The 22629-nt window shown below is 41.8% G+C and overlaps 1 protein-coding gene across 1 annotated transcript in view; it reads right to left on the bottom strand.

Moving 5' to 3' along the window:
- The window catches only part of PALM2 (paralemmin 2), a 120779-nt gene that overhangs the window by 61454 nt on the left and 36696 nt on the right, over positions 1-22629 (bottom strand). The window contains exon 2 of the mRNA XM_026040790.1: positions 12460-12540. Within this exon, the coding sequence (XP_025896575.1) occupies positions 12460-12540 (81 nt within the window). The remainder of the gene's footprint in view (positions 1-12459; positions 12541-22629) is intronic.

The following is a 22629-nucleotide window of genomic DNA, read 5'->3' as shown; positions in this document are numbered from 1 at the left end:
GAGAATTCCTGGTGGATCCTTCACTTTCTGTGCAATATTGATTACTACCCCCATGAAGATCTCAGTTAGCTTCAACACCTTGTCAGGGCACAAAGTCAATGATGCTACTAAAAGTCCCCTCAATAGGAGGGTTCCAAATGATATCTGTGTCAAGAAAAGATCAAGAACACTCMAAAAGCAAATTGCAGGTGACATCTTCACATGTCTTGGGTGCTGAGTAAATAACTATGCATGCTTTACTTTGGCATTTGAGAGGTCTCATCAGCTTAGCTCAGTAGGACCAACTATGCTGTGCTGGCCTAGATCCAGAGCTCAGCAGTGTAAAGACCAATTGGTTACTACAGAATTGTTGTCTTTCCTTTAGTAATGAAATGTTGCTGATTGGATGTGCAAGCATGTTACTGAATGTGCCATTCTCAGATACTGCTTCAAATTGGAAATCCAAATCTCTTTTGGAAGAACAGGTTTCCAAAGTTCAAACTACAAAGATAAAAACAGCTTCCTTTGTTTAAACCTCTCAAACAAGATCTCCTAATGAAGTTCTTAGCAAAGCACTGCTTACAGCAACCCTAAACATTTAGTTAATAATCATGTCTCATCTGATATAGGGGGAAAATGAAACATAACTTTCTTTTCAAAGTAAGTGCTTTCACAGACTTTTCCTGTTAATCCTCAAAAAGGGAAAGGTTAGTCTCTTCAGTACAAAACGCTGTACAACAAATAAGATATTTTTTGCAGTTTTTGTTTTGGTCTTTGTTTATGTGAACCGTTTAAACTACAAATCACATGATTTCTTTCTCTAGAAGGCTCTTTTTTAGACCTATAAATAGGATGAATGTGAAGCTGGAAAGCATCAATGAGATTTTGTTAAGACATACTTAGGGACAGGAATGCTATGATCTATTAAAACTTTTGGTGAAATGTCAGCACATTTTATCTAAAACAGGAAAACTTGTAGCTTTGATGTTCTTTGGCTCTCCTTTCCAAGACAAAAATAAAGCCATTCATTAAATATTACACTGAAGAATCCAGACATGAAGACTCTGAGAAATGGAGACATTTATAAGACACATTTTTTTTTTTTTAATTCAGAGAATTTATTTCCCAARCTGTTGGGAATACATATATTTATATAGCCACTGTAAATACAACAGGCACATGGACAGAGACACTTTAGGTGGCCCTGCCTTGCAGCCCTCCCTCCAGAAGAAACATTTTCCTACCAGATTCCTGGCATAGTGATGCAGGAGTGTATATGGGTGGAAGAATCTCACACCTGCCTTCAGCAGCCCTTTCCTAGGGCTTTTTTCTTGGGCCCTTCACTACAYGAAAGACATTGATGTCCTGGAGCACGTCCAGAGAAGGGCAGTGAAGCTGRTGAAGGGGCTGGAGCACAGACCCTGTGAGCAGCGGCTGAGGAGCTGGAGTTACTTAGTCTGGAGAAGAGAAAGCCTCGGGGAGACCCCTTCACTCTCTACAGCTGCCTGGAGGAGGCTGTAGTGAGGCCAGGGTTGGTCTCTTCTCCAGGATAACTACTGATAGGTCAAGAGGAGATGGCCTCAAGTTGCACCAGGGAGGCCCAGGTTAGACATTAGGAAGAATCTCTACACGTGCAGAGTGATGAAGCCTTGGGACAGGCTGCCCAGGGAAGTGCTGGAGTCACTGTCCCTGACAGTGCCCAAGACACGTGTGGATGAGGCACTTAGGGACATGGTTTAGCAGGCAGKGTGGTGAAAGGCTTAGTTAGACTCGATGATCTTGAAGGTCTTTTCCAACCATGATTCTGTCATCCTCTGATTCCTCAGAAAGCCAGACTGAAGGCTCTGGCACAACCTTAGAGACCAAGATAACTGAGGGTACAAACAGGGAGATGTTAAAGGTGCCGTGGGTGCTGGGACACAGCCCTGGGATGCTGTGCAGCCCAGTGCGGCAGGCAGTGTTGAGGAATGTCCAGCCAGCTTCACAACAGAGCTAGACGCGGTTTCAGAATACAGGATAGTTCTCTGTCATTAACTATTTTGCTCCAAAGTGATGAAATTAGATTTCTTGAAAAAACCTTGCAAACTCTCAATACAGAAAAATAAAAGGCGTTTCTCAAGTCTGCTAAAATAGAGTATTCTTAAAGTAGACTAGGACCCAAAAATAGTTGTTTGAATTACCCCTACTTAGCCCCTGTTRTGCTTTATTTAACAGTCTGTAATTAAATGGTCACAGGCTAACATTTCAGCACTGCTCCTCTTCTACTATCTCCTACGGGCCTCTATTTATTGCATCCTCCACCTTCTTTATGCACATTGTTCTGTCGGGTTAGACTGATGATTATGTACAATTACAGTAGTCAAATATGGTGGTGGATAAATACAAGTATTTGCCTACTTCATTCCAGTAGTAGGAAAAAAAAACATTTTTAATGTTATAACTACAACCACACCATCYACAGTTTGATATAACCATTTCTTCATTTTATGTGTGAGCACTGCTTCTTCAGTACTAAGTCTTACAGCAGAAATCAGATCATGACATTAAAGGGGCTGTCTCTGACTTAAGTGCAAAGGGGCCGAATTTCGGTGCGCTGGGTCACCGCTGGTGAGATGGTGGCTCTGCACATGTGCGCAATTTCAGATATTTCAGATTTCTTTGACTTCCAGCTCAGGAAAATAAGCTGACCTTTCTTCACAGTGCAAAGAGGGAAAAACAGGTCATGATTCTCTGCACAGATGATGGTGAGGACAGAAGTGAGTGAACAGATGTTGGAGAGGGTAGAGAGAAGTCATACGAAATGCAGTAGGCCCAGGGACTGCCATAAAAGTGGTGCATAGCTCCCTTATGTGTTATTTATTCCAGTTTCGTACCTCGGGACACTAAAGCCTGAGGGCTTTATGTTGTTTACATTTTGTGCTAGCAAGGTAATAACGCATAGCCTTTTAAATGCACAAAGTTAAATATATATATATATATAAAAACCCCCCTTCATGTTCAATGCTGCAGCTGGTTCTAAAGCTGTATCAAAGGTTTAAGTACTGAGAAATATAGCAATTAGTAGCATTTCAGTAGCATTTTAATGCTCTGCCCTCAAAGAGGATCTGAAAAATCACCACCAGATTCCACAAAGAGTAATTAATTTTCTCCATCAGTCGTGCTAATTTAAGACCTAATTCATAAAYATTTTTCATAAAGAATAACACGTTTCTAGTCCCACATGAGGACAGTGTCTTAACTTGAGGCTAATATTTTGTCATTTGACTCTTCATGATAACATAAAAGCGAGAGCTTAGTTACTACCTTTTAAGGTATTTTCTACCCGGAGTTTAGCTTTTGTATTTACAAATGGTTATAGGAGCAATAAGAACCATCCTCTCCTCAAGTGTAGTTCTTGCTGAAGTTAAGTCTRACTCTGGCTGCCAAGTACATTTTTAAGGATGCTGACAAATTGGTAGGGAAGCAAAAGTCAAAAGGTGACCRGAGAAAACCTCCCCTGGTAAAATGTGCTTGCTCTTGACAAATGCTATTGAGCAAGGAACTATACAGGGCTGCAGTGGTCTTCTGTGCTGTGCAAAATRGAATAAAATTGTCCCTGGTACAGGGGACTGAAATCAAAGGTGATTTTACGTAAATTCTTGCCTATGAGGAATGTCTTCTGAGACACAAAGACCATGGGGTACTGCTGTTCAGAAAGTGAAGTGACTTTCTTCCCTATATACATTCAGAGAAAATGCATAGACAAAATATGGATGTGAGAGGATGGCTACCTSTATCTTCCAATCTTGTGTAAACAGTTCACAGGCTACTAAAAAGKGCAAATAAATTGCTTTATGTAGGAGTGGGTGAGTGACGTATGTGAACCTCTTCCATTGGATGTGGAGGTCCGGCAGTCGCTTGGTGTCTCCCCTGGCATAGCAGGGTGCACTTCAGGTTGGCTCTTTGCGTTTCAGTAAGTCCCCTCAGCACAAAGCGTCCAAACTTTGCWGCCAGCTCTGAAGCTCTTGAGGCCGCAGCTAACGGGGCTTTGYGGCTCGGCAGCCGCCTGGACTCCGTGACAGAGAGCAGGATTGCAGCGTTGTCAGCCGCCTAACCCGCCGAGACGGGGAAAGCTGCTCCGGAGCAGCAGGGCCTGCTCTGACCGCGGCCCAACACCCCTGGCACCTGCCCGGCTCCGTAGCGCTGCCTCGGCCAGGAGCACAAACCCAGCAGCGAGCACAGCTAAAACTCCTCTGCGGCTCCTCCTTTTCCTTTCTCACCGTCTCTGCACACCGTATTTCTTACATGCTGTATTTTTACACCATTTCCAATGCTGTCCAGCTGGCCCTGACCCAGCTAGTGCAGTTTACCCAGCAGGTCTGGGCCTGGCATAGCGGAGCACGGTGCCAGTATTAGCAGGGGGGTTCCTGAGGCTTGCACTTAGATTACAAGAAGATTTGTTCCTCTGCCAACAGGCCTTGCCTTTCCTTCCAGAAAGGAGAAAAATGACTGTTTGCATGGCTAAAGCGCAGGCCAGTATTTCAAAGACAGATGCTTTAAACTATTCCTGCAAATGCTGAGAGGGACTGTAGGCATAAAATAATATGACAAGTAGGTCTTTCTAAGCTTTTCAAAATACAGCCCTGAGGAGTGTTTTGGTTTATTTTATTCTGGCAGGTGAAATAAACAATGCAACTGCTTGGCCAGACTGATGCTCAACGGTCTCCTGTGGGTTTTCAGTCATGGAGATGCTGTTTTTAAGGAGGAAGAAGTGGGGCGAACACAGGAGAAATTCTCTGATGTCAGCTGGGAAAAAATAAGTTGTTTTGCGTCAAAACTTTCTTTTGGATTTCCAATCTAACACACTTGTTTTACCTTGAAAAGTGTGTCTGCAAGATGCACAGATACGACACAAGCACTGCCTAGATGTAGAGAATTAACTCATGCTGAAAACCTGTCAGATAGATTGCAGACTTGGCATTAATCACAGTGTCATCGCTAGCATAGGTACAGTTCAAAAAATATATATATTGCTGGTGGATCTTAGCCAGCCCAATATGACTTAGTAGAGTACATATTCTAGTGCAGAATTTGAATATTTAATAATAATAAAAAAATCCARTATTTTAAGAAAGTAACTTCTTAAAAATGCTTTTTAATTTAAAGCAGGAGATATAAATATTTTCCAGAAGTCAGTTAGTATGCATTCATTAAACAGAACATTTGAAACACATTAACTAAATGTTTTCCAGCATGCCAAGATCTGTCTACTGTAATCAATAAGCTTTCTTAACTGCATGTCAGGTAGGGATGGTTTATGCTCTTCAAAACTTTCTTCTCATCCATACAGGTCAAGGTTACTCCATCAGTTTCTTTTTCCCTTCTCATGAAGCTCTTGTTGCAGCTGATCCCCTACCCTTTCTAATTGCTCAAAAATTTCCTAGTGCCTTCAAGACAGGAGTTGCTGCCTTACCTGTTTCTTTACCTCCCRAAGAATCAYAGAATCACAGAATGATTGAAGTTGGAAGGGACCTCAGAGGTCATGTAGTCCAACCTCCTTGCACACTCAGGGTCACCTAGAGCACGGGGCACAGGGCTGTGTTCAGGGAGGTTTTGAAGACCTCCGGAGAAGGAGACTCCACAACCTCCCTGGGCAGCCTGTTCCAGGGCTCTGGCACCCTCACTGTTAAGAAATTAAGCACATCTGCCCCCTTCCCTTAAACCTTTRGGTTAACAAATCCAGAAAATGCCAGAAAGCCATAGGAATGAGGCCTTCTGGAGAGGGACAAGCCGGGAARGCTGCATGAATCTGGAGTCAATGCAGAGCAAGACAGCGTGACRCTCAGCATGTCACCCTGGTGTCATGTGTGTGGCCTTGCTCTTAGGGGCCATCCTGGCAGGAGGCACTGCGATCTGGGGAGAAGATGTGCAGGAAGCAGCAGGAGAGGCCTGGGAGACGAGTAAATAAATAAATAAATGAATAAATAAAGGATCACCATAATTAATATAAACACCACCTAGAATTACTACCGCTGAATGAGATTACAGGGATTATCTTTTCTCTTTGTTTGTTTGTCATAGCCGGTTCATTTGGCAGCCCCTATTTATTCAGTCATTTCTCTTTTTCAAAGCAAGTGTTCTGCACAGCAATGCAGGATTATTTTAAACAGACAAATGTGACTGCAGAAATGCATGAAAAAATAGGTAGATTATTGGAACGATTTGTGTTCCTTGGAATGGACTAGATTTCAGCCTGATGCTTTTTTGCTTAAGTAAGTGAATTAGAGACAGTGCCAGGTGCGATGTAAGCTCTTGCAAACAAATTTGGTCATTATGTGCAGCTTGGTTTGCAGATACAAGGGTAAGGCACATCTGCAGGATACTACCTGAAGGATGTGTATGTTTATAGCTGTAGTTCCATCATCAAGATCTCGCATTTTATCTGTTTAAAATCTCTTGGGAGCAGAAACTGCACATGTAGAGACAGTAGCCTAATTAGGAACACTTTTGAAAAAAAAAAAAAAGCCCGTTATTTTATGTTCTCTGTGTAAGCTTCCCATCCATTAGCATGACCACCAGTGTAAATATTTGCATGCATTGCTTTTAAATTGGTTAGGTCATATATTGTAAATGCACTGTGTAAACCAAGTGGACAGTTGTTTCCACACGGAGACAGTGAAGAAGATATAAAATCTAAGCATTTTCAGCTGAAACTACTGAAAGGGAAAGCCACCACTGCAACACACACTGYCAAGAGCGTGAGTAAAAGAAGTAATGGGCCCGCATAAGGGCGAGGAGAGGTCCATGCACCAGCAGGACACAGGGTGCCAAAGGGGATGCTGTGACAAGGAACATGCTGGATTCCTGGGATGGTGGCCAACTCCRGATCGGGTTTCCTGAAGAGACCATGGAAGCTGCATCCTCATCAAGTGGGGAAAAGCAATGGGACAGGGCCCTGTGCAACCTGCTCCCATGGGCCCTGCTCTGTGCATGCAGGACATGAGGTGGCCTCCAGAGTCGTCTTGGACATAAATTATTCCCTTTTTCCCAGGGAATTTTGGGGCTGGCCTGAGAAAGAGCTTCATGTTAGTGGCAGCGTGTGGATGCTTGATTCAGTGTGGCTGCACTGAAAATTGAATGGTGGCTTTTTTATAGGTATATGCATGAAAGGAGCTTGATCACAATATGAGATTTAAAAATCAGGTCAACAACTCTCCCAATCAAATAACTTTACAAATTATCACCACTACTGTTCTGTAAAAGTTGCTTTGCTATTAGCTTCTGAAAGATTATTGTCCTTTATACTTTCAAGATTTCCTTTATCACACTTTCCCAAATACGCATATCAGTCAGGGGGCAAAGGGACAAAGAACTCCTCTTGTTCAGAAACTCCTTTTTCTTTCTTTTTTTTTTTTTTTTTCCCCCCCCCCTAGTTTATATGTACTCACAGTCATCATTTTAAAAAAGCTAAATTTGGGTCATATGGATTCATCCTAAGGCAAGCAGCAGGCCATTAGGAGGAGCTCACATGGAAGAGGTTTTGGAGATCTGTAAACATCCTCCAGCTACTTTGACATGATGTGGCTAAAATGAAAACTGCTGCAGTGGCAGACAGAGACCTGCTTTGAGGCAGTTGTTACGAGTGGAAATGCAAGTGTGMTTCTTGTGGGGTTTCAAGAAGTTCTGCGTGTATGTGAATATTTACATTGTCACCCTAGAATAGTTGTTCCCCGACTCTGAACTACACCTCACACAATGATGCATTTTTGCTAAATGAAAGTATTCTCACATAAGGGTTATATCACAGTAATGACAGTATGTTGAACTGTGGGGACAGTAACATACAAGCTGACATACAATATACGAGTTAAGGGACTAGAGCTTTCATATATTTGTGTCAGTCAGTGGCTATAGTGTGTATAGAATACACTGTCTCATTATGGCTAATATATTTTATCTGGGAATAAGTACTTCAGCTTCTCATCTTTTGGAAACAAATCAAAAGAGCATTTTTGAAAATGTTCCCAAAATTTCTGCTTGGCAAATAAATCCTGAGGTTTCATATCTTGTGAACAATTCAGAAGTAGTTYGTGCCCTCGGTTCTTGGTTTAGAGAGTCATATTCACTCTTGATCTTACTGTGTGTCCTTGTGAATTTTGGGTTTTCTGAGTCATAAAATATATAAGCAGGGAGGCAGGGAGCTTCTCTTTTCTCAGCTGAGAATGCAGTGGGAGGTATGCTCTCCAGGGGAATGATGCCCAAAGATGCTTACGCACATCAAGGCTGAACAGAGGTCCCTCACACTCCAGAAATGCTACTGCAGAACCTCTTAGGAAATGGCTCACATTGTTCCCTTCTCCTTGTTTTAAAGGACATTTCTGAAAGAAAAAGGAACTTCTGGGGTGTGGGTCTCGAGTGGGAAAGCTGCATCACTGGCTTTTTTAGAAGGTAGAGATGCTGAGAACTGAATGAGCTTCCCAGCCTCAGTGTTTCTATGTGTTGCAGGTGTCTTTCATAATAGATATCAGGTACCAGAAAGAGTATTTGACTTATTAATAAGATGAGGGTTTGGAAGCTAGTGCACTGGCCCCATAAAAACGGAGACTACTCAATGTGTCATCCAATATTGGCAGTTTATTCATGAGCTTAACTGCGTTAAGATTTAGCTGATGGCTTAATTTACTTAAAAATCATTAAAAAATGTATCATAAAAGGAATAAGAAAATGCCTTTGTTTCCAAATGTTTTATCTATATTCCTGTACTGTGTTTACACCCATTTATATTCTCTGAGAGTAATTATTTTGAAATTAGAGCAAATTTAGCACAGAAATAATAYTAAAAAGTTTTAGCTAAAACTACCTTTAGCATAAAAATATTTCCTTTCATTTAAAATGATGGCACAATGTAATGGATTAAGTGTTCAGGTAGTCTTTAAGAAATAAAAAGTAACAGAAGTAGGCCCCTAATATTTATATCACTGCAGAAATAAAATGCCTACAGTAAATGGATTTATTGTAACAGCTCAACTGCAGGGAAGTCATCTTTTATTGAATTAAGAGATTTGTGCTGTTCATTACCAGCCACCACCAAACAAGAGTTATAGTCAGCAGTAACAGATACTGTGTTCAACTAAGTACAATGCAGCAAGATGTGGAAGAAACACCTCTGCCCAAGAGTTTGTTCAAACTACTTTTGTCTAGTGAAAAAATTCTTAAAAGCAGTATTTGCATGTTATACTGACCTATGGAAATAATTACCCTCTTTCTCAAGAAATTATGTCATGTTGATAAATACTTTAGCTAGTGTATAGGCGTTAAGTAAATTTTACCCACTTTTCTGATTTAAAATACAGTGCAAGAGGTTGGAAACATTTCCAGTTCCTAAGGATCTAGTCAGTCCTGTTTGTAACTTATATGCCCAATGAACTGTTGAAGCATAACGTTAAAAGTTAAAGAACAATGCAAAAAACCACTTACTCTGTAAGTAGGAAGAAAGGGAAGATCTTGTAAGCTGTATCTTTTCAAGGCAAAACATCAGAATTGAAGGAGCAATTCTAAAATGCCTTTTATACCTTTGACATGAACAAAGGCTGTTTTAATGATGCTTCTCCTTGTACATTATTACACATCCTGCCCTGAGGTCAAATGTGTGTGCTCTGGGTCAATCAAAATTCCTGCTTTCAGGGAAAGAGCTGTAAGAGTTTTGGTGTTATCACACAGAGCCACTCGTACCAACCTAAACCTTTACCTTTAAAGTCTGCCACTTCAGAAACACATACACAAAAAAATTAGTCAAGCTGTATTTTAGTGCCAGTGTCCTCAGACATAAAGGTCTTAGACTAATTCTCAGGAATGGTTGCAAAATTCACACAAGTGCAAAGCAGACATTCACTGTTTATCATTCATGCTAGGCGGAGTGTTTGTAAATTGCTCTAAAATGGCAGGGCACCAACAATAGCCACCAACAATGGCAGGGCACCAACCCTTATTTTCAGTTGGGTACGAGGTATAAATGGTTACAAGGTATAAATGAATTAACTGGTTGTAGAGTGGGGAATTTTGGCAGGGACTACTTAACRTCAGCAGTTTGAGAACTGCAGGCAATCCAGCATAAATATTTGCAGTAAATGATTTCTAGTAGCTATTTTTCTTTGTGAATATGATTGTGTGAAATTAACAAAACCCCTGTAGCTTTCAAATACTTCACTGGGTAACTGAACATGCTATTTTACATAGTGCATTTTTAAAAGAAAATTACGCTGGCATCYTACAAATATATAAAAACCTTTGACTGAAGTAATTAGCTGCTGCGCTTGTAAGATCAACCCAAGTACTGAAGACATAGGATTAACCCAGATATTATACACACAGATTTCTCTGCAGTTTGTTTTAATGAACAGCAATAAGAAGTCCTGATTCTGTACACAGGCTTGGTTTTCTCTATCTTTCTTTTTTTTTTTTTTTTTTTTTTTTTTTAACCTTGCATAGAGCTGGTTGAAATCCACACAATTCAGGCAATGAACCATGCTCCATTTAGGCTTTCCAGTGGAGAGTGAACTTATCTATTAAGAGGTTTTTGAGCTAGGCCTGGAGGCCATATCTATAGCAGGCTTAGGGACAGCAGCTTTCGCGTCCTGGGGACAGCCTGGGTGCATTAAAGGGCTTGGCAAGAGAGCAGGAGGTTGCTGTGTTCCTAAGTGAACACAGGCCCTTGGTTTGGGCCAGTGACTCTGTTTGTTTATTTATTTATCCAGATGTGAGGAGTAGCTGCTCTCCCTCTGTTCAGCAGGGGCCTTGCAGCCACGTCCCAGCAGATAAACCCCGACCCACCAAATCCGTAGCCTGTTATGCCGTGGTGACCGGCATTCCYGCCGGGAATGGGGAGGCCGAGGGGTTCTGTCACCATCCCTGTGTGTCTGGTCACACCCAGCATTACGGACCTGAAGTCTGGCTGGGCTGCAGGGACAAAGCTGCCATGACCCGAGAACGCTGCCTTGAGGGGCTGCGCTCTGCTCCGGGTATGGTGTATGGTAAATTCAGGTTAGCAAATAATATTTCTGTATCTCTCTCCCTTTTTTTTTTCTTATTTCTTTATATTTCTTTGTGATTTTCTTTGTATTTTTGGTAATCTAGATTTCTTTCAAAATAAAATGAATTATAAAATATCTTAGCACTTGCTTCTCAAAAGGCTTTGCTTAGAGAACATAATGAAAAAGCAGCTAGCTTTGAAACAGTTAACATGGTATGAAGGAAGTAGCCAGCTTTGCAGGAAAGGCAAAATGAAGGCTCTGCAAAAGCGTCTTGCTGCCCTGCTGCATCAACCTGTGGTAGTCAGAAGAAATTCTCCCTGCCTGTAGCTAGTGGCAGCCTTAATGAAATGGCAACTCCTGTTGCCCCACAGAAATGCAATCATATTATTGACTGAAAACACTGAAAACCAAGTGTGATATCTGCAGATTTGCGGYGACGCTGATGATGCATCTGTGTAGGCTGCAATCAATTACTTGGGTTTAACTGTGTAATGTTTAACAGAAAAGGATGTATCGTTTACAGAACATTATGGCAGATATTTGAAGCAGCAGGGTCCTGTCTGCAGCATAACTTGTAGTCTAGTCTTTGAGTGTATGTGTGGGCAGGAATATTCTGCGCAACACCTCCCCATGCAGGTACATTGTACACACACACACATACTATTGCACAAGCAACCTAAATATGATATTTTTAAACTAATGATGAGAATACGACCCACATMCGCAGAAAAAGATCACATGTCAATTTTTGTTTGCCCCTTTGCTACCGACAATGTAAAGACAATCTCCACAGGGAGAACAAAAAGACAGAAATATCCAGGATGGTTTTCAAAAAGTGCTGAGCAGCTGCAGCTGTAATGGAGTACAACAGGSAGTGGGGCTGCTCCTCACCCTGTTAAAAATCGAGGTGTCTCTATATATAGACAAGCACATATGGATGGGTGCCCTCCCTGCGTGTGCGTATGCGCCCATTTCATTATGCTGTGCATGCTTAATAACTTCATCCCACAATTAAAGCCTCGCACACATGCACACCCACACTAACATCCCTCTCTGCAACGCACACACACACACACAAAACCCAGTGACAGGCGCTAGCAAAATCTACAGCAGCTCTGCAGGCAGAAAGCGCTCGCTGAAGCTGTGCAGTGCACACCCCATCTGCAGTGATTGGTGTCTTATTGCTATGTATAATAAATAACAGTGTTTAACAATAACGGTGCTGCAGAGCTGCCCGTGCTCACGCCCTGCTGCCACGGTGCTGCTAAGCCATTTCCACAACGTGGTCCTGTGCTGGAGGGACACGCGGAATGAAAGGCAGGCAGGACACGATTAGCTGGGAGAGATAGGCTCCGACAGGAAAAGCTGCCTCATGTCGGAGTGGGCTCTTCCCAGCTTTCAGTCGTGTGATCTGCATGTCTAATAATGAGCAGATTTAGTCAATCCATCGTTTCTGGCAACTGTCCCTTACCTTGAAATGCTGCAGCTGAAGTATCTGGTCCTCAAGCTGTTGTCTCTTGCCTTCTATTTCTGTCTGCCTTTTCCTTTTCTCCTTGGGAAAAGAAAAAAAAATAGATCTCGTCAGAGAAATGGAGGCTTTAAGGGTAGCAGACTCTTAAGAGAATTAGAGCAGCCAAAGACATGTGTGCAGATGCCACCAGTGCCACCTCACCTGCTGGCACGCAGACAGCAGCGTCCTTGGAGCCCGCCAGGGAAGGACTCACCGCCTGCTCGGCTCCCCGCTCACTCACGGCGCTAGGAGCAGCAACAGAGTGCACAGTCCCAGAGGAGGGGAAAAGCAGGCAGAACAGCGAGCAGAGAAGTTAAAGGGACAAAGATGCGCTTTTGCCTTTTAAGCGCCGGACCGAAAATGCTGATTGCCTGCTGTAAGTGTGTGATCGTGATACGATTAAAAGCCGGTGGGTTGCATAACACAGGGGCAGAGCATGACCACAGCCTGCAATTTTTTTCCTCATCTAAGTTGATGATAAGGGTTTTTTTTCTCAGGATTGGCATGGAGGACATTTTTTTCAGGCTGATTGCACTGGTTTTCATCCGGTGTAAATGGGATGGATAATCTGCTACCTAGATCTATGCAGGACTCAGACCAGCAAYATGCACTAGCTGCTGATACATTTTGGTTCCCCGAAACAGGCTTAAACTTGCATGCATCTTGGCATGATTATTTCCACACCTGATGATTTTCAAGGTCATGTTCATGAGATACTTTTCTGGGTCCACACAGCTCATTTWTMCAGGTAGCAGATCCTTGGAGGTACCTGAAGAGAGGGATTGCCTGTTTTTATCCTCTTCCTTCTTATATTACCAAGCGCCAACTGTTTGCCTTTCCTAAGTCTTCTCAACATTATGGGGTGCATTTCTCCTCAACCATCGCCAGTCTGGATAAATCAGAGAGCTAGATGAGGTTACCCCTCCAGGAAATATTCCCTTGGTTTAGATTTTCTAGCCAAGAGAGAAATACTGACTAGTAAGCACAAATAGTCACAGCATTGCTAGTTTTTAGTACAGCAACTCTCTCTCATTTATTATTTTCTTTTATCCCCTAAGTGAGCAAGCATGTTTCTGTTATTTAAATAGTTCAGTACCCAGAAAGTTGTGCTTGAAAACATTCTGGGATTCCAAAGTCATTTTTTTCTGTCCTAGTTTCAAATTTCCAGTGTCATTTTGAGGTTCTGTGAATTCTCTGTTTTACAAGGGTTTCGAACTTTCATGTCTAGCCGTCAAGGGGCATAAGATAAGATGCTGCTTATGCCAAAAATATTTTTATTTATATTAGACCTCAAACCAGGATATTTTGAGAGAAAATTCTCCATTTACAAGGATTTTTTTTAAGACAGGTCTCAAAACAAAAAATATAATGGTCTGGACCAATCCCACTSAAGGGACATTACAATAAGCAGTGAGAAGATTACTATACACAGAAGAGGCAAAATAGTGAAATGATSCATACGTTGAACAGTTCTGTAATGCAATGTACACAGTTACATGCAGGTTGTCTGCATGTATCTGATCTACACACAGAGCTGTCTGACATTTGTATGTATATTACTTCTGATCAAAAATACACTGTAAGTTGTTTATAGATGGGCAAATTGGCTTTTTAGATAAGTAAAATGTCACAAATGGTGCATGCATTCAGCTGAAAACTTGACATCTCACTGCTCTGTGCATGCAGAAGATAATTTGCATGTTTGTACTGAGATAGGCATACAAAATTTATGTGTGCATCTTTAAAACTCACTCCTTGCATAAAATTGATAGCCTGTGGAGCATTCCTTCTTTGCCTCTCTCCACTCCTCCAATCTCCTTTGTCTCTTTGCATTTTTGAATGGAACAGGATATTGCATGGTTGAGAAGCTAGAAAAAAACAACAWTCTTCAAGGCACTGTCTTGCCATTTTTGACTCTGCAGTATTACCTTTATTTTTATTTATTAATTTTTAATTATCTTTAGAGAATGAAGAGCTTAAATTCTGTGCTCTGCTATTTCCCCATGCAGCTGGTGAGTTTTGAAAGAGGATAAGCTCACTTATAATACTCTTCTTCTTAATGGTTCAACATTTTTAGATTAAGGATAATTTTCTCATGTTTGTGTCAAGCTGGCTGGATTGACAGATTGTTTAGATTTGATTTTATTTAGGCAATAGCACCCCATGTCTGATGCTCCATAAGGCATCTCAACTTCATCAGTTACCTGACCTACATATAGCATATGTATATGTACATATACATACATCAGTTACCTGACCTACATATGGCATGTGTGCGTGTGTACACATACAGATAGATAGATTTGCTTTCAGCCGCTTGCAGAAAACCAGCCTACAAAAGCTCATGATAAAAATTGCCACACTACATTCTTTGGCTGGTTGTGTCATGCCTTATAAAGGATGTGACAAGACAGCCTTATAAAACATGGATGGAAACTTCTTTTCTTTTTAAAAAAGAGAAAGCACTTAGACTATTTTCCCTGTGGGCAACAATACAAGAGCCACTAAAATACTTGAACTACTAACTAACTAATGGCCTTCAGTAGAGTTAAACTGGAATATTGCTTGAGTTTCCATTTCACTGGCTTTCAATCAGATCGGCTATACTCTTTTACCTTCTTTCATTTTGAACCACAGCAATGGATGGCAAAAGTGTTATTTTTTTTGTTTTGAAGATTGCATGAATCATAGGATTTGTAATTAGCTATCAGAGCTGAAAAGCTTCAGGTCACTGGATCAAATTCAATTTAGCTTTCTCATAGTCATCAAAAACTGTTTTTATACCCATTTGTGGTTTATATTGGTGTTCTGAAAATACATGTTAAAAGTCTGGATTTGTTGACAAAAATCTCACTGAAATCAACAAATCAAGGATTTTACATGGTCAGTAGAGGAAATTAGCCCCCTGCCTAAGTATGTTCTTGATTCAGGATTCACTGAAAACACACACTTAAAACTGAGCAGTTGTTAAAGTACTTTTCCACATTAAAACATGTAAATATTCCTCATTTTTCTGTTCATCTGCTTATGTGTTTTCTTCTTAAGTATACCTAAGTTACTAATTTACTAAGGGACCTACTGCCAAGAAAATAAAGGGCTCATTTTAAGCAAACAGGTTTACTCAAGTCAGTTTTATTTACTGGCCTGTTCTTGCAAAGCAGGAAAGACCTCACTGTTGCTTTGACGAATAGTTTAATTACCCCCAGCAAACAACCCCTAATACATCCTCCTACCTTCTCCCCCTAAACAAGGATGCTGAATGAATAAAATGTAGTGGAAACAGAGGAAGAAGGGAGCTGTGAGGCTGCTCAGGTACGTGCAGCACCTGGCAAGCACATTTAGATCCCAGTGGAGCTCCCAGGGCACAGGCACAGACTGAAGTTCATAAGGYTTTATAGCAGCAGCTTCAGGTGACTTTGGCAAAAAATTCACCTGAGAAGCGAAGTGAAATTTGCTAGGCAAGGGAGAAGCAGTTAGGTATGAACTGGAGCTCAGGGGGACATCCACATAAATCCCTGGAGAACAAGAAGTGTATTTTGCCTTGTTCCTGCACCTTTTAGAAGGGTAGTGAGAACTGTGGGTTGAGATGTTGAATGCTCAAGCACATCCAGTCCCCTGAAGCTATTCTATGGAAACCATTTTTATTTGTTTCCAGGAATTGAAGAGATGATAAAAACTGTGTCAAAAGGAGCTGGAGAAAACAGACAACAAGGAGAGCTTTACTGTGAAGATGATAGGTTAAATAAGAATGATAATATTCGTCATGGGATATTTGCTTTCCCAAAATGGAAAAGAAACATATATTCACCATCTTCTGAAAATGTGGGATGTACATGAGAAAATCAAAATGTTATACCTCTCATTCTATCAGAAATACTATGGAAAATGGGAAAGTTGCAGTACATAAGTTTTGTTACTCACAGATCCAAAGGACAGGAAAAATAAATCTCTAAACCCACAGGTCAAAGGGAAAGTTTAGAYACTTAGATCATGAAATCTGCTTAAAGAAAAATGCGGTTCATATCCCCAACATTCATATTTAAGTGCCAGAAGTACAACATGAAACAAAAAAAAAGTCCTTTTCTGAAAGCCATGATTTCTGACTAAAAGCAAATGTGTTCAGTAACTGGTAAGCAAAACAAAACAAAACAAAGCAAAAAACAACAGCAAAAAAATCCTTTGCCTTGGAAAAGAGACAGGTGATGGGAGGACAAAGTAGATATCTATGAAATCAGGACTGTCATGTAGACAGTGAGGAAGACTCTCTAGAAAGATTCTCTGTCTTTCAGCACAAGAGTAAAGCAGCATCAAATGAGACTAGGAAGGTGGGAAGACTGAGAGTCGGGCGTACTGAAGAACTCCTTGCCTTAAGATGCCTTGGGTCTCCTTGGGTCACCCAGATTACTGGGGTGCTCAGGGAGACTGGGCAGAGTGAGAGAATAGGAAACCATTGAGGGTTACTAAATAAATCACAGCTACATCTGGCTCAGGAAGCCTCTGAAACAACAACAGTTTGAGGGTGAAGAGGCACTGTGGCAAGCTTTGTACACTTGTCTTGATCACCTGTCTCTTTTATTTTGGTAAGGGAGAGGGTCCTGGAGGTTTAGCTTGATGCAGGACAGCTGCACTTGTATTACATGACGAAAATAGTTTGCAGTTAAGTGCCATGCTTGTCCAGCTGTTTCAGTCAAAACCTCAAAGTTCTTGGAAAAACACCTGCTACACTCAAATGCTTTTCCTTGACACTGCAGTCACAAAATCCTTTAATTTTTCATTACAAAATCACTTTTACTGTTTAAAAATCTGCTTGCACARTGTGTGAAGTGATACAGAGATTAGTTTTGTTCACAGACTTGTAACTACCCATGGACAAACACAGACCTCTAAAATGGTGCAAATTCTTGAGAAATAAAGCTTTGGCCAAGACTTCTTATGCATCTGCCGTGTCAGAAGCACCTGAATTCTCCAATTTAAAGCCACCTCAGTTGTGGTCAGACAGCACCTCTATAGCAATGAAGAAATTCAGTGCAATTCAGCTGTGTGTGTTTTCACTGATGGTGAAGTCCTCATTGACCTCACTGGAAAAATCTAGACCTAATGCTAGAATAAAATTTATAGTGAAGATACTGAGAAAAAACATGTTGGGGAAAAAACAAACAAACAAACAAACAAAAAGAAAACCAAAAAGAATAAGAACCCACTGAGTAACCTGGACACTAGCAGAAAATGGAAGCAAGATGCTGAAGGAGTTGCTAGTAGCTTCACTGAAGAGATTTCTCCTAGGTTTCATCTTGCACACCAAGCAAGCGTCCAAACAGAGAAGATGAACAGGTGGAAATGGGTAAGCTTGTGCTTGTTACAATAAGGGGATACTCAAAGAATGCCACTACTAGAGAAATACTACTTTAAAGAAAATAGCTACAGAGAAGTACAAGAAGCTACAAAGAACCTTGTGAATTTCTTCATAAAGGCATTATTTTCCCCACTCTGAACAGMTGGCAGATATCATTTCCTGGATATTTAAAGATGAAAATAAAAAAGGATAGCAAGTAAAGGAACAAAAGAGATTCTGACATCTTATTCTTCTGTTGAGACATTCTCAACTTTGGAGGAAAAGGAACGTCTAGATTGTGATTTCGATTTCAACCTACGCTCAGCACAATCTCACCAAATCCCCCATGCCCTGCTTCATGATGAAAATCTCCTTGAGTGGAAGTTTAAGTGACAGCCTCTGTTGTCTGCATCAGCTCTCAGCAGTGGAATCAAATATGTAGATTTGTTTTCTCTTTTGCAGCTCAAGGATAATACTTCACAGAAAGAAAATATAGAAAGAGATTATTTTTCCCTTTTTGTTCTTTACTTGCTCCACCTTTTTCATTTCCATCTACTCAATTATTTTTACTTTCTGTGTTTGAAGAGTGGGAAACTAACACTACAGCAGGTACCACTGAAAGTTGCAGTAGGGCCAATGGCAGCGTGCCTGCTCCTTTTGGATAATCAATATCCACTGTCATGCAGCCAGTACAGGAAGGTGGGGCCCAGCGTGCATCCAAATCTGTCAAACTAGTTCACTGCATGCATTGACACAGCTGAGTGTGGTGAAAAGTTCATTGCTATGGGTAGCCACATAATCCCTGCAGACGGAAGCTGGAGGCTGGTCTGCCTTGATGCTTGCAGGAATAGGTATTATGTGTTATGGGAAGCAACTCTTCCCATAGCATCTCTCCTTCCCTGCTCCTGGGAGAATCAGAGATTATGCTTGTTTATTTCTGACTTACTTTTGTTTGCAATTACACCATCAACAAACATAAATGTAATCTGTCAGCTTTGTCCTTTCAGGTGTTTTCCTGCGAGACTCTCTTCCTCAGTGCCCTGAGACCCAAGTCTGCCTGTCTGAGCTTTATCACTTAAACATCAGCTGTGCTGAATTACAGCTTCTGAAGTTAAGGGAGACGAGCATCCTGTACTCCTGAGTGGCACTCAAGGAACTGGGCATCTTGTTTCACACTTGCAGTTTTCTTGGGCAGGACTTTATTACCCAAAGCACTGATTCAGGTTATCGAATGTCCCGAGTTCCTGGTACTTGGTTGCTCATCCTGTTGGATCCCTGCCATATATGAACAACACAGACCCTACCTCCATAGGGGGCAGTGRCAGGACCTACAAAGTACCATGACAACACTGCATATCTTCCATACATATTCTTTATACCTTCATATCTTATGACAAATTGGTGGGCATTTCAGTTGCTCAAGGCACTAAGCAGGTAAGCTATTTGGGAAGGAACTGCCTTCCCGATTGGGAATTGGGAATCTAATTGGGAAATTAGAKTTTCCAGTTGTTCAAATGCAGCAACTGCCTTAAGTGAATAGAGAATACTCACCCCAAAATAATTAATGCTCTGTTTTGTTGTCTTGCTTCCTCTTTCCAGAGTCATATGCATATTAGGAAGCAAAGGAGGGACTGGAGGCAAGAAGCTAAAGAGTTACTGCTCAGGTGTATCCTTTATCTCATATCTTAGGGAACTGGCAAACTGGTTGAAGTTGGAGCTTGCTCTCACAAGGATTGGTCCCATTTAGTTAGACAGCTTGCCATGTCATGCAAAATATTTCATGACATGTTGCTGTTGGACAGAGAAGAGACATACTTCATACGGGCAAACTGCAGTGAGAGAGTAAGCTGAAGAGCCTGGAGGTTTTGGAAACATTTTGTTCTTTGTATGCTGAAGAGGCTCCTCTTCCCCTCAGAGGAGAGGGGAATCACTTGGAGAGCTGCACTCTCAGAGTGAAAAAATAACAGTGGCTTCAGGCCAGAAAAACACTTACTTTCAGTGTAGCCTTGCAGCTACACTGCAAGGGTTTCTGTAGCAGTGAGTGCTCAAGAGGTTGCTCATGCAAAGGGCTGGAAGAGGTGAAGGTATACAGTAATGCTGTAAACAACTTCTGTATTCCTGGTAGGGGAGCAAAGTTTGGGGGTCTGCAGACCCTTTTCTTGCTAACTTTGCAACTTTCAGGTAGCATCAGCACAGTTCTTGCTTGGAGGAAACAACGCGTTATTCATTTTCTAAAAGCCAGACTCTGTTCCAGGCACTCAACAGCTGAGCTACCCTTGTGTGAGGCTGAATCGTGGGCTTCTCCTGTGCTGACTTGATAAAGCAAATCCTTAGCACTCTGTCCCTACACACGTTATCAATGCAAACCCTTTCTCCCAGAACAGCACAGTGGTGGGTACTTCTTGACAGGGCCATTGGCCATGGTCACCATCATCATGTGCCTCACAGCCCATGCTTCAAATAGGAGAACCAAAATAGTCATCCTACATGTGAGGGATGCCAAAGGAGGACTTCACCCACACTTAGTCCTGTAGAATACACACCTGCTCACTGCTTCTGTACATGAGTGCATCCCACAGCCAAAGTCCCAGCATTTATGGTCAAGTCTGCCAACTGTAAAGGGCAAAGCAGTCCACGAGGAGAAAAGATCCTCCCTGGTGAAGACAACAACMCAATAAAGAGTTGAAGCAAAAACTTCAGCTGCCCTGAGCACTTAGAATTATAGCTCTCTGACCACAGAATCCAACCACCAGGATGCTCACAGACAATGACTGCTTAATTAAAATCACCATGCATCTCAAACAACAAATACAAGGATGGCGCAGGTCCCAGAACAACAGCTCTTACTGAAAAGTGATGAGTGCAGGAAGGAATTTCCTTTTGAAAAAGCCCCTCATTAGTGTTTTTGAAAGGGTACACAACTAAAAAAGTGTCTCATTGGGCTGGTGAGGCAAAACTTTTAGGGAAAAATCATTCCCGCACAGATATCCGATAGATTTTAATGGAATCAAGAGTTTGGCCTGTTGCCAGCAGGTCAAGGGAGGGGATCCTGCCCCTCCRTTCAGCTCTGGTGAGGCCACACCTGGAGTATTGGTGGCAGTTCTGGGYTCCCCAGGACAAGAGGGATGTGGAACTTACAGAGAGGGTCCAGCATAGAGTGATGAAGATAATTAAGGGACTGGACTATGTATTGTATCAGGAAAGACTAAGCCAGCTGGGCCTATAGAAGCCTATAGAAGCCTATAGAAGCCTATAGAAGACTAAGAGGAGATCTGATCAATATGTATAAGTACCTGAAGGAAGAATGTATGGAAGATGAGGCCAAACTTTTCTTGGTGGTGGCCACCAAGACATACAAGGTATGACAAGCAGTAATGGGCAGAAGCTGAAACACAGCAAGTTCCATCTGTATTGCCAGTAGGTCAAGAGTGTTGCCAGCAGGTCAAAGGAGGTGATTCTGGGCCTCTCCTCAGCTCTGCTGAGGCTGCACCTGGAATACTGTGTGCARTTCTGGGCTCCCCAGGATAAGAGGGATGTGGAGCTTCTAGAGAGGGTCMAGTGGAGGGCAACCAAGATGATTAAGGGCCTGGAACATCTATTGTACAAGGAGWGAGTGAGTGAATTGGGCCTGTTTTCTCTGGAGAAGAGAAGGTTGAGAGGGGATCTGATTAACATGTATAAATAACTGAAGGGTGAATATAGAGAGAAAGGGGCCAAACTCTTCTCAGTGGTGGCCAGTGCTAGGCCAATGAACAATGGATATAAGTTGAAACACAGGCAATTCCATCTCCATGTGAAGAACTTCACTGTGAGGGTGCCCGAGCCCTGGCACAGGCTGCCCAGGGAGGCTGTGGAGTCTCCTCTGGAGATCTTCAAAACCCACCTAGATGGCGTCCCGTGCTCTGGGTGTCCCTCCTGGAGCAGGGGGTTTGAACTAGGTGATGTCTAGAGGTCCCTCCCAACCTCAACCATTCTGTGATATCCTTGTTTCACTGAACGCCAGTGGATTACCAAAAACAGGTTCAGGTCTAGCACAACCCAATGCTCTTCTAAGTGGAATACTAGAATAATGAAGATTTTTAAGTCTGAAGAAGTTTAAGTGACTTGCCTTCCTTTCTCATAGATCTAATCTGAAGCTGAATATGAACTGGGATCCACAGAAGCTGTTACACTTCTGACCACTGGTCACTGCCAGATCTCCTTGTAATCCATTTACTATTTGATCAAGAGTGTCACGTGTAATGAGATGATGAGGCACATTAAGTTTGAATTATCTTCTCTAAAGGCTTTAACTCTTTTGCTATTTTTTTTTCCTGAAAAATGCCACAGTGAGGAAAGTCGTATGAACACCTGATTAATTCCTTATTAATCCCACACTCACACACACAAAGACTTTCACACTCAAACACACACAAAGACTTTTCATTAGGCTGAATAGACTATCTGTAGAAAGAATAGTTTATTAACTGTCTATACTGCTGTGTTACCACTAATTGCCCCCGTTTTAAGTCCTGTATTCAATATATATCATTCTGCTTATGCTGCAGAAAAGAAGAAAGGAAGGATTTGATAGGTATTGGCTTTATATAATCACATTTCCACAGCTTCACAGAAGAACATGCCTCTCTTTTCTTTCTCTTATGCTCCCTACACTTGTTAAATATGTCTTCATGTTGCCACACAGGACACCATAAAACTCAGAACACATCTGAGTTGCAACAGGAGGCTGAATGGAGATGCAGACAGCAGAGCAGACAAGTTGTAACTCTGCAATGATTCTACAACTGTGAACTGCATTC

Source organism: Nothoprocta perdicaria, unplaced genomic scaffold (genome assembly GCF_003342845.1).
Source record: "Nothoprocta perdicaria isolate Ctin4 unplaced genomic scaffold, notPer1 scaffold_266, whole genome shotgun sequence".
In the NCBI taxonomy this organism is placed as follows: Eukaryota; Metazoa; Chordata; class Aves; order Tinamiformes; family Tinamidae; genus Nothoprocta; species Nothoprocta perdicaria.
Note: the sequence above shows the minus strand (reverse complement) of the source record. Positions and strands in the feature narration are given on the sequence as shown.